The sequence below is a fragment of the Rhinoraja longicauda genome, chromosome 11 (assembly GCF_053455715.1).
Source record: "Rhinoraja longicauda isolate Sanriku21f chromosome 11, sRhiLon1.1, whole genome shotgun sequence".
Lineage (NCBI taxonomy): Eukaryota > Metazoa > Chordata > Chondrichthyes > Rajiformes > Arhynchobatidae > Rhinoraja > Rhinoraja longicauda.
Genome location: NC_135963.1, coordinates 47192932 through 47206007, shown reverse-complemented (window position 1 = coordinate 47206007; position 13076 = coordinate 47192932). Strand labels below are relative to the sequence as shown.

At 46.0% G+C, this 13076-nt stretch overlaps 1 protein-coding gene across 1 annotated transcript in view; it reads right to left on the bottom strand.

Annotated features, from left to right (window-relative positions):
- Nucleotides 1–13076, bottom strand: part of nmnat2 (nicotinamide nucleotide adenylyltransferase 2) — a 218971-nt gene that overhangs the window by 59973 nt on the left and 145922 nt on the right. Inside the window, exon 4 of the mRNA XM_078407588.1 lies at nt 438–516. Coding sequence (XP_078263714.1) covers nt 438–516 — 79 coding nt within the window. The remainder of the gene's footprint in view (nt 1–437; nt 517–13076) is intronic.

Genomic DNA, 13076 nt, shown 5'->3' with positions numbered 1-13076 from the left:
ATTATCTCAGTTTTGTTTTAGTTTTAGTTTTAGAGATATATAATGTGGGAACCGAGTCCACGCTGACTAACGACCACACGTACACTGGTTCCATCCGATACACTAGGGACCGTTTACAGAAGCCAATGAAGCTACTAAAAAACTGCACGTATTTGGAATGTGGCAGGGGAAACCGGAGCACCCGGATAAAACCCATGCGGTCACAGGAAGAACGTACAAACTCGTACAGACAACACCCGTAGTCAGGATTGAACCCAGTTCGGTAAGGCAGCAACTCTACCGCTGCGCCACTGTGACTTCTGAGCACTTTTGCATAATTTTCAGCCGTGGCACCAGTTACCCAGATCAAAGTACCTTGTGGATCTCAACACGAGGAAGATATCATCAGTCTTTCATGTATATTTAATCTCAGCCAGCTGAGCCTTGCCTTCTCCTACCTTCATGAGATCCCGGTGGTGTTCCAGCACACTACAAGTTGTCTGCCAATTATCCTGATAACACTCCCATGGATCCACCCTGTGGAAACATCATAAGTTGATACAGAGATTACATTCATAGCTACTAATAATAAACATTGCTCATGGTAACTTAGATTTTAAACATGCATGACTGCCGAGAGAGAGAGAGATGAAACATCAGTTTTTTATTCAATCAAAGCATTGGTGCAGGTTTAAATAATTGTGTTCTGTTCCGTAATCAGCATTGTTGACTGTGATGCTATCAGGGATGGGGAGCAACACATCAGCGGGGCCACAAGAGGCTGAAGATGCTGGCATGAGACAGGCTGCTGGAAGAACTCCTTGGCTCAAGCAGCATCTCTGGAGGTAAAAGGATGGTTGGCAGTTTGGGTCCAGACTGATTGAAGTGAGGGGAATTGGATCCAGGACAAATCAAAGCCAGTAACAGATGATCTCAGGCAGGGAGGTGCCCTGATAGGATGATTGTTGGCTAGGGACAGTGTGATCCCACGAGGGATACATCGATGTGAACTATTAACTGACTTTTAATGGAGGAAGGAGGGGGAAAGAGAGGGAAGAAGGAGGGGAGGGGGGAGTGGAGTGTTTGTAGAAGTTGCCTAAATTAGAGAGTTCAGCATTCCCACTGTTGGGGTCCACAAGTTACTTTGATCTTGGTAACTGTTGCCATGGTTGAAAATTATGAAAGTACCAGCTGCCTTGCCAAAGGACACATTTCACAATCTCTCATCTCCCCATACAGACCTTGCCAGCGAGCCTGCATCCTGTACAGCAAGAGTTTAAATGTTAATGTTCACTGCAACATGATGGACTTGATTTTTCTATATAGCACTACAGATATAAGGCCACACTAATACATTGTGCATTAGGTTAATTGGCTAGTAGGAAAATAACTGCAGATGCTGGTACAAATCGAAGGTATTTATTCACAAAATGTTGGAGTAAATCAGCAGGTCAGGCAGTATCTCAGGAGAGAAGGAATGGGTGATGTTTCGGGTCGAGACCCTTCTTCAGACTGATGTCGGGGGGGCGGGATAAAGGAAGGATATAGGTGGAGACAAGAAGATAGAGGGAGAACTGGGAAGGGGAGGGGAAGAGAGGGACAGAGGAACTATCTAAAGTTGGAGAAGTCAATGTTCATACCGCTGGGCTGCAAGCTGCCCAAGCGAAATATGAGGTATTGTTCCTCCAATTTCCGGTGGGCCTCACTATGGCACTGGAGGAGGCCCATGACAGAAAGGTGAGACTGGGAGTGGGAGGGGGAGTTGAAGTGCTCAGCCACCGGAGATCAGGTTGGTTAAGGCGGACTGAGTAAGAACCTTTCTGTCATGGGCCTCCTCCTGTGCCATAGTGAGGCACACTAGAAATTGGAGGAACAGCACTTCATATTTCGCTTGGGCAGCTTGCAGCCCAGCGGTATGAACATTGACTTCTCCAACTTTAGATAGTTCTTCTGTCCCTCTCTTTCCCTCCCCTTCCCAGTTCTCCCTCTATCTTCCTGTCTCCACCTATATCCTTCCTTTGTCCCGTCCACCTGACATCAGTCTGAAGAAGGGCCTCGACCCGAAACGTCACCCATTCCTTCTCTCCTAAGATGCTGCCTGACCTGCTGAGTTACTCCAGCATTTTGAGAATAAATAGTTTAATTGGCTTGGTATAAATGGAAACTGTCCCCTGTGTGTGTAGGATAGTTAGTGTTAGTGTGTGGAGATTGCTGGTCATTGCGGACTCGGTGGACCGAAGGGCCTGTTTCATATCATATCATATCATATATATACAGCCGGAAACAGGCCTTTTCGGCCCACCAAGTCCGTGCCGCCCAGTGATCCCCGTACATTAACACTATCCTACACCCACTAGGGACAATTTTTACATTTACCCAGCCAATTAACCTACATACCTGTACGTCTTTGGAGTGTGGGAGGAAACCGAAGATCTCGGAGAAAACCCACGCAGGTCACGGGGCGAACGTACAAACTCCTTACAGTGCAGCACCCGTAGTCAGGATCGAACCTGAGTCTCCGACGCTGCATTCGCTGTAAAGCAGCAACTCTACCGCTGCGCTACCGTGCCGCACTGTATTTCTAAGACGAAGAGTAAGATTACTGTGTGGTACACAAAGGGTGTTTATCTCTTATCCTTTGCTGGTCGTGATAAAGAAGCTACATTGAGAAACGCTGCCTGTGGCTAGGGTGGAGTTGTGTTTATCTGCCCATGACTATAAAATCTAACTGGGCCAAAAGGAAGTAGGATCAACAGCTCCCTGGGGGAAATTAAGTAAATAAGCACATCCTAAGGCCAATTACAAGCTAACTATTATTGCTCAACTTTATCCATTTTTCCTCAGTTTTTCCTCACTCAGTGGGAGTTTATTTACAATTCATGCCACCTCTTCTGGAGTTAGATTAGCTGCAATGGGACATACATTTTTTTATGAGAACTGGGGGAGAGCGTGATGAAGGAGAACCGTGATCTGAACAAAACTTGCCCATGGCCTTTCCTATGGTGATTGACTAATGTTTGAATGACAATGCTTGGAGTGTAGAATACGTAAAGCTTGGAGTAGAAACAAGGAATTGCAGATGCTGGTATACACAAAGGAAACAAAGTTCTGGAGTAACTCAGCAGGTCAGGCAACCACTCCGGAGAACATGGATAGATGACCGACCCGAAACATCACCTGTCCATGGTGTCTGGAGATGCTGCCCGACCCGCTGAAGATTACTCCAGGGTCTTGTGTCGATAGGTGACATCTCAGGATGGGACCCTTCTTCAGACTGATTGCAGGGATGGGGGAAAAAAACTGAGAGGGTCTCCACTACAATCTCTCCGAAGAAAGGTCCCGACCTGAAACATCACGTATCCAGGTTCTCCAGAGATGCTGCCAGGGAAAGTGTCCCAGCTTTCTTCCCCCCAGGCCTGGCCCTCCCACAATCAATCTAAAGAAGGGTCCAGAGTTATCTATGTTCAGAAATGTTGCCTGACCCGTTGATTTACTCCAGCACTTGGTGTCTTTTTGAAATGTGGCAATTTAAAACCATTTTGCCAATCTCCATGAAGCATGAGGCAGGTGACTCCTTGCTTTATCTAATTTAACAACAAATGTTTCCTAAAAGCTGTAAACAAAATTATCAGTCAATTAAATAGATAGTTAGACAATTATCCTCCATAACTTGAAGAAAATGTCTTTGAAAAAGGGCCTTTTTTATCTGTTCCCAGTCTTTTGGAGGAGACGAGGAGTTCGGTTTTTACATCAGGCGGATGAAGGAAATACTATTTTCTGCTCTACATCGAGAGCAAGCATTGCAGAACTAAGTGTTCAGAGTAATGCTTCAAATTACAGGTTTCAGGATATTGATATGCCAATGAATATTTACATCTAGAAGGCATTATTCACCTAAATGGTGTAAAAATTACACAAACAATGCATTTAGATCATTTATAAATATTACAGCTATAAGAACTTTCATTTTAATAAATCTGAGACATGAAAGTACGTTGCATTTGTCAAAAACAAATCTGACAAGTCTTAAAATCCCAATTATTTTCCCTTTTTTACAGGCAGAACTTGTCCTTTTCCTCACCATCTTCTCTTTTGACTATTCTTACTTTCTTCAAGTTAAAGGTGTGGCCATAAGCGCTCACAGGAGCCCCTGCAATACTGTCTTTTTGCTAGTTGCATCAAACAATCCTTGTTCCAAATGTACAGTGGTGGTCTCACCTCTCAACTCTTTCTCGGCTTCCTCAAAGGCTGTATCGGGGTGTGCCTCCCGCACCCTTGCAGAACTTGTTGACTTCATTAACTTTGTTACTAACTTCCACCCTGCCCTCAAATTCCCTTGGACTATCTCTACCACTTCCGTCCACCTTTCTGGATCTCTCTGTGTCTATCACAGGGACAGACTATCAACTGGCATCTATTATGAACCCGCTGACTCCCACAGTTATCTGGACAACACCTCCTCTCATCCTGCCTCTTACAAAGATACTATCCCCTACTTATAATCTCTCCACCTGCACTGCATCCGCTCCCAGGATGAGGTTTTCCACACGGGGACATCCATTCTCCTCTTTCTTTCGTAAACATGGTTGCCGTCTGCTACAGTAGATGGATCTCTCACATGTGTCTCCTCTGCACCCCGTAATTCTGCTCTTGCTCCCCCTCCTCCCAGTTCAGTTCAGTTTAGTTTATTGTCACGTGCACCGAGGTACAGTGAAAAGCTTTTGTTGCATGCTAACCAGTCAGCGGAAAGGCAATACATGATTACAATCGAGATATTCACTGTGTACAGACACATGAAAAGGGAATAACATTTAATGCAAGATAAAGCCAGTAAAGTCCGATCAAAGATTGTCCGAGGGTCACCAGTGAGATAGTTGGTAGTTCAGGACTGCTCTCGAGTTACTGTAGGATGGTTCAGTTGCCTGGTAACAACTGGGAAGAAACTGTCTCCGAATCTGGGCGTTTTAGACAATAGATAATAGGTGCAGGAGGAGGCCATTCGGCCCTTTGAGCCAGCACCGCCATTCAACGTGATCATGGCTGATCATTCTCAATCAGTACCCCGTTCCTGCCTTCTCCCCATACCCCCTGACTCCGCTATCCTTAAGAGCTCTATCTAGCTCTCTCTTGAATGCATTCAGAGAATTGGCCTCCACTGCCTTCTGAGGCAGAGAATTCCACAGATTCACAACTCTCTGACTGAAAAAGTTTTTCCTCGTCTCAGTTCTAAATGGCCTACCCCTTATTCTTAAACTGTGGCCCCTTGTTCTGGACTCCCCCAACATTGGGAACATGTTTCCTGCCTCTAACGTGTCCAACCCCTTAATAATCTTATACGTTTTCACACACCAGACAGAACAATGATAGTGTTTCCCTAGTTCTTACCTTTCACCCCATTGACATTAGCAAATGCAATTGATCAGCTTCTTCCATGCTACAAACTTTGCTTGTCCTACATGATGTGCCCTGTGTACCATACATTTAAGTCCCAGGTTATATGTAAATCTCACAAAGGAAATGATAGAATGGTGTGAAGTGGGCTTAATCCGGGTGCTTGGCTTGCGTGAGCTGCATGTTTTTGTGCACTGCTCTTGGCTTGAGTTAGCTGCATGTTTTTGTGCACTGCTCATTTAAACCTGGCACTGTGTCTACCCAAACAGCATTCTGTCTTTAATAACAGGCTAGCTCAAAGCTATTTCACCAAATAAGATCAAAGTTTCATTCTGCAGTGCAAAGTGGAAAATAATGTGCGGGTTAACGTCTTGAGATGCAGAACATTTCACTTGTCACACTGTCCTACAATTGAACAACTGACTTCTGGTCTCAATGGTTAAACTGTTTCCTGAGGGGGTGTTATTCTGATGTGCCCTGGAGAACAGACTTCCTTCGATGCCTGACTAACAAATCTCAATAGAAAAACTTCAGAGAATGAAGAATTGAACAGATTCTGTACAGGTTCAAAATTACATGTCAATTTGCTTTCAGTTCCAAGTCATTTGCAGAATGCAATCAGCAGCCAGTACATCCGAGGTTAATCTGCATTTCAAAAGCCATGAATCAGAGGAGGGGACTCATAAACCCAAGCCCAGCAAACAATGCAGGCATTTAATGCAAAGAAATAAAGATTTTATTCCAAGTAAGGTAATTGGGGTAACACAATTTATGTTGGAAATAAACAAAAGCTTATACCATTTTGTTCTGTGCGGGAAGCAACTGCAGATGCTTGTTTACACTGAAGATAGACACAAAATGCTGGAGTAACTCAGCGGGACAGGCAGCATCTATGGATAGAAGGAATGGGTGACGTTTCGGGTCGAGACCCTTCTTCAGACTGAGTGTCCCTTTACGCTTTACGCTCTCCCCTGACGCTCAGTCTGAATAAGGGTCACAACCCATTCCTTCTATCCAGAGATGCTGCCTGTCCCGCTGAGTTACTCCACCATTTTGTGTCTATCTACCATCTTTTTCTGGCAGATACACTTGTGGCACTGAACACCGAGAGAACATGCTTGCAGTTCTTTCATACAGCTGACAAGGGGATTGTGGGATGTGTTAAAGATGGAAGTAGGTGCTCCTGGCGTTGGAAGCGAACTGGATTGATTTGGATATGGGTTTTGCAAACATTCCCACTAGTATTTTGACAAGGAGATGGAATCACTCGCAAGGATATGGGATTTGTGGTAGGGTCAAAATTAATCCTCCAGATAATAAGCTAGAGGAAACTTAAGTATATCCAAGATTTTCTTGGCACCGTGGCACAGTGGTCGAGTTGCTGCCTTACAGCACCAAAGACCCGAGATTGACTGTGGGTGCTGTCTGCACGGGGCTTGCACATTCTCCCTGTGACTACATAGGTTTTTGCCAGGTGCTCCGGTTTCTTCCCACATTCCAAAGATGTGCAGGTTTGTGGGTTAATTGACTTCTGTAAATTGTCACTAGTGTGTAGGATAGAACTAGTGTAAGGGTGATCGCAGGTCGGTGCGGACTTGATGGGCAAGGAGGCCTGTTTCCTAAAACTAAAAACTAAGAAAGGTGTGTTGAAACAGTGGAGAGTGGGGGGGGGGGGGGGGACGGGACGGGACGGGGGGGGGGGGGGACAGGCAATGAATATCGAAGTAGCAGGACATCAGAACAAAACCGATTCTATCACCACTTTCTTCCACTCCCAGCCATTCTTTTAGCCTTTAAGCTGTAGCTCTGTCTGCGACCAGCTCAGTACTCAATACTCTCTCTGTGACCAGCTCAGTGCTCAATACTCTCTCTGTGACCAGCTCAGTACTCATTACTCTCTCTGCGACCAGCTCAGTACTCAATACTCTCTCTGTGACCAGCTCAGTACTCATTACTCTCTCTGCGACCAGCTCAGTACTCAATACTCTCTCTACAACCAGCTCAGTACTCAATACTCTCTCTACAACCAGCTCAGTACTCAATACTCTCTCTACGACCAGCTCAGTACTCAATACTCTCTCTGTGACCAGCTCAGTGCTCAATACTCTCTCTGTGACCAGCTCAGTACTCAATACTCTCTCTACAACCAGCTCAGTGCCAATACTCTCTCTGTGACCAGCTCAGTGCTCAATACTCTCTCTACGACCAGCTCAGTGGTCAATACTCTCTCTACGACCAGCTCAGTACTCAATACTCTCCTGAATCAAAAGTCCTTATTGACTCACTTCATGCAAGTTCCAGAAAGAGTTCAGCTAGTTGCCACAATCATGCCACCTGCATGGCCTGATGTTCCTGGCCAAGGGTAATGAATACTAAAGTATTAGCGAAGAAGAAATGGGGATGATAATATTCTGCACTTCAAGTTGGGTTAAAGGTCTTGGGTTTAACAGTTCAAGCTCTGTGTGGAACATCAGCACCATCTATTGACAGAGAATCAGAATTGCAATAAGCATCCTTGGGCTGAGATGAACAGCTTGCAAATGGTTGACCTGAATGTCTAATCCTCTGGGACCCAGCTACATCAACACTAGAGTTTACAAACTGCAAGCATGTCTGCAAATTGCTTTATAAATTGTGATAATTATCAAAATAATTAAATGGGGGAAATGAGCACCTAGTTTTAAACTGAGGGAGTTGTCAAGATTGGAACCTGCGCGAGATAGCCCAGCTGCAGTGCAGTAGAAAACAGAAACAGAAACTGGTTGTGCAGTAGAAAACAGAAACAGAAACAGAAACAGAAGGAAACACATTACCTGAAAGGCCAATGGAATAAAATACACCACCAACTTTAAAACATAAACTGGATATACAATTAGAATTTGGCATGGACTCAGGGAGCATGTGAGGGAAATCGATGACTTAGCAGAGGTGGCATGGCTGATAAAGCTGCTACCCACAGCTTCAGCGACACAAATTCAAGCATCTTTGATGCTGTTTGTGTGTGTTTGCATGTTCTCCGTGTGATCACCTGGGCTTTCTCTGAGTACTGTATTTCCCCCTATATCCCAGGATGCATTGGCTGGGAACAGGTAACTGGAAATTGCCCTCAGTGGGTAGTTGAGCGGTAAAATCTGCGTTAGAAGCAGTTGAAAGAAACATACAGGGAAAAAAAAGTAGGATTAGTGCGATTGATTGTCAGTGTGGATTTAGTAGGTGGAAATGCTTATTTCCATGCTGTGTGGCTCTTGTAAGGGACCAAATGGCATGTCACTGTGCTATATGATAAGATTATTCAAATGATAATTGAAAGATACAGCATGGAAACAACTATCTCAATGGGTCCACGCCAACCATCGATAGCTCAATCACAAGAGTTCAATGTTATCCCACCTCTGCATCCATTTCGCTCCACACTTGGGGACTGTACAGAGGCCCATTAACCAACAAACCCACGTGTCTTTGGAATGTGGGAGGAAACTGGAGCATTCAGAGGAAACCCACAAGGTCACAGGGAGAATGTGCAAACCTACACAGAAAGCACCCAAGGTCAGTATCGTAATGGGATCTCTGGCGCTGTGAGGCAGAACTGTCCTTTAAAGAGCAATCTGGTTTATACCAATTTGCACGTTCCATGCTATGCTATAAGATTCACCTCCTGTCTCTCTCTGCTCTAACTCCCTGCCGAAGACTCTTGAACCACATACCCACACTTGTAAAAGCAAAATAAAGTTTCAAACTTCCCCTGACATATTAGCGTGTAACTTACAGACAAGCATTTCCATTTCAGTCTAAATGCGCTATGTTTTGCTTTTCTAAATTACCTGCCACAAATGCCTGCTGGCACAAGATTGTCAGGGACAAATAGGTTGGAGAAAGTCTTCAGTGCCTGGAATGGCACATTAATTGATGAGCACTCAGAGAGATAACAAGGTCCTTGTGCAGAGGTTATGACCAACACACTTCACTGTGTATGAAGCCTACTGAGGAACAGGCAGTTGAAAACAGAGAGGTCATGGGTTGTAAGTCTCAGGTGTTGTCGTCTCAGGGGATAATCCCAGAGTGGAGGAAATGAAGCAGGGATGTGGCAAAGGTCACGAGTTGAGAAGGAAATTGATGCCTCGTTGCACAATGGATGGATCATGCTTTGCTCCATGGGGAAGTGGATGCTGGGCTGTGATTGGGTGAAGGAATCAAATTAGATGTTTAGTTTCGAGAGCGTGGAAACAGGCCCTTCGGCCCACTGAGTCCGCTCCGACCGGTGATCCCCGCACATTAACACTATCCTACACAAACTAAGGACAATTTACATTTAAACCAAGCCAATTAACCTATAAACCTGTACGTCTTTGGTGTGTGGGAGGAAACCGAAAATCTTGGAAAAAGCCCATACAGGTCACAGGGAGACAGCACCCGTAGTCGGTACAGACAGCACCCGTAGTCGGGATGGAACCCGGGTCTCTGGCGCTGTAAGTGCTGTAAGACAGCAACCCTACCGCTGCGCCACCGTGCCGCTCTTTGTTGTTGCAGAGCAGAGGTTGGGGTTGTGAGTAAATGGAGGAGTGGGACTGCTGCAGCCAGCACTATTAAGGGCCTGTCCCACTTAGGCGATTTTTTAGGCGACTGCCGGCGATTGTCAAAGTCGTAGCAGATCGCCGAAATTTTCTTTTACCCGACGATAATGACCACGACAATGCTGAGTCAGGTCGAGATTACACCGTCTTTGGAAACATCGCGAAATTCCCACGCTGTCAATGCTTCTCCGGCGTCCTAATTTTCGCTGAAATCACTGACAAGTCGGTAAGTACTTGAGAGTTTTGAAATATAACATCTTGCCCGGGTTACTTGAAAACCAAGCTTCACAGTAACATGGCATAAACTGGATTGATTTCCAGTGCACTAATAACAGTATTAAGAAATTTAATTTTAAAAGTGGTTAAATTGATTTTTGTGCGGAGTGTAGGCATTCTTTGAAAATGTACGGGAGATGCATATCTGGTTTCTGGGTTGCATATCTGGGTTTGGAGCTCACTTTAAATGTAATCGCTGACGGCCATAAACATCGCAAAAATTCCCACGCTTACCTGACAAACTGTCGCCTCCAATCTACCTGTCAAATGTCCTGACGGTAAATAACTTGGTCAAACACAAGTATTTTATGGTATCTTCAAATGACTTTACTTAATTTAATATTATGTGCTTCTAAATGCATCTGACAACCTAGCAAACCTGGGGACAGCATGCGACAGCGCCCGCAATAAGCAACGATACCTGACGACAAGCCAGCTGTCGCCAAGAAATTTCATACCGGTTGATATCTCAGCGACGCGCCGAGATCCACGACGATTCTTTGAAGACTCCTCACGATCATGCCCGCGACACCCCGACAAACTGTCGGCGACAGCCTAGTCACCGGCAGTCGCATTAAAATCGCCTAAGTGGGGCAGGCCCTTTATTGTTACTTCTGCAGAACTCAGAGAGCCAGTTGCCAGCACAAGACATTGTGAAGCAAGCCTTTGGATGAAGAAAATCATGGAATTTGAAAGCTAAGCTACAAGTAGCATGTTATTGTTTATAGTAGTATTTCTACTATAAACCCACTGACTCGCACAGCTATCTGGACTACACTTCTTCCCACCCTGTCCCCTGCAAAAAGTCTATCCCCTACTCCCAATTCCTCCATCTACGCCGCATATGTGCCCGGGATGAGGTGTTTCACACTAGGGCATCAGAGATGTCCTCATTCTTCAGGAAACGGGGCTTCCCCTCTTCCATTATAGATGAGGCTCTCACTAGGGCCTCTTCTATATCCTGCAGCTCCGCTCTTGCTCCCCCTCCCCCCATTCGTAACAAGGACAGAATCCCCTTCATTCTCACCTTCCACTCCATCAGCCAGCGTATCCAACAAATCATCCTCCAACATTTCCGTCACCTCCAACGGGACCACAATACTGGCCACATCTTCCCATCCCCTCCACTTTCTGCAATTCGCAGAGACCGTTCCCTCCGTAACTCCCTGGTCCACTCGTCCCTTCCTACCCAAACCACCCCATCCCCGGGCACTTTCCCCTGCAACCGCAGGAGATGCAACACCTGTCCCTTTACCTCCCCCCTCAACTCCATCCAAGGACCCAAACAGTCTTTCCAGGTGAGACAGAGGTTCACCTGCACCTCCTCCAACCTCATCTATTGTATCCGCTGCTCTAGATGTCAATTTCTCTACATCGGCGAGACCAAATGAAGGCTTGGCGATCGTTTCGCTCAACACCTTCGCTCAGTCCGCCTTAACCAACCTGATCTCCCGGTGGCTGAGCAGCACTTCAACTCCTCCTCCCACTCCCAGTCTGACCTTTCTGTCATGGGCCTCCTCCAGTGCCATAGTGAGGCCCACCGGAAATTGGAGGAACAGCACCTGATATTTCGCTTGGGCAGCTTGCAGCCCAGCGGTATGAACATTGACTTCTCCAACTTTAGATAGTTCCTCTGCCCCTCTCTTCCCCTCCCCCTTCCCAGTTCTCCCTCTATCTTCCTATCTCCAACTATATCCTTCCTTTGTCCCGCCCCCCCTGACATCAGTCTGAAGAAGGGTCTCGACCCGAAACGTCACCCATTCCTTCTCTCCTGAGATGCTGCCTGACCTGCTGAGTTACTCCAGCATTTTGTGATACCTACAAGTAGCATGTAGTTGGATTGCCAACAAAATCTCCTTGTATACAGAAAGCAAAGTGTGGGGATAAATGGGTCCCTTTCGGAATGGGAGGCAGTGACCAGTGGGGTACCGCAAGGTTTGGTGCTGGGACCCCAGCTATTTACGATATACATTAATGACTTAGACGAAGGGATTAAAAGTACCATTAGCAAATTTGCAGATGACACTAAGCTGGGGGGTAGTGTGAATTGTGAGGAAGATGCAATAAGGCTGCAGGGTGACTTGGACAGGTTGTGTGAGTGGGCGGATACATGGCAGATGCAGTTTAATGTAGATAAGTGTGAGGTTATTCACTTTGGAAGTAAGAATAGAAAGGCAGATTATTATCTGAATGGTGTCAAGTTAGGAGGAGGGGGAGTTCAACGAGATCTGGGTGTCCTAGTGCATCAGTCAATGAAAGGAAGCATGCAGGTACAGCAGGCAGTGAAGAAAGCCAATGGAATGTTGGCCTTCGTAACAAGAGGAGTTGAGTATAGGAGCAAAGAGGTCCTTCTACAGTTGTACCGGGCCCTGGTGAGACCGCACCTGGAGTACTGTGTGCAGTTTTGGTCTCCAAATTTGAGGAAGGATATTCTTGCTATGGAGGGCGTGCAGCGTAGGTTCACTAGGTTAATTCCCGGATTGGCGGGACTGTCGTATGTTGAAAGGCTGGAGCGATTGGGCTTGTATACACTGGAATTTAGAAGGATGAGGGGGGATCTTATTGAAACATATAAGATAATTAGGGGATTGGACACATTAGAGGCAGGAAACATGTTCCCAATGTTGGGGGAGTCCAGAACACGGGGCCACAGTTTAAGAATAAGGGGTAGGCCATTTAGAACGGAGATGAGGAAGAACTTTTTCAGTCAGAGAGTGGTGGTGTGGAATTCTCTGCCTCAGAAGGCAGTGGAGGCCAGTTCGTTGGATGCTTTCAAGAGAGAGCTGGATAGAGCTCTTAAGGATAGCGGAGTGAGGGGGTATGGGGAGAAGGCAGGAACGGGGTACTGATTGAGAGTGA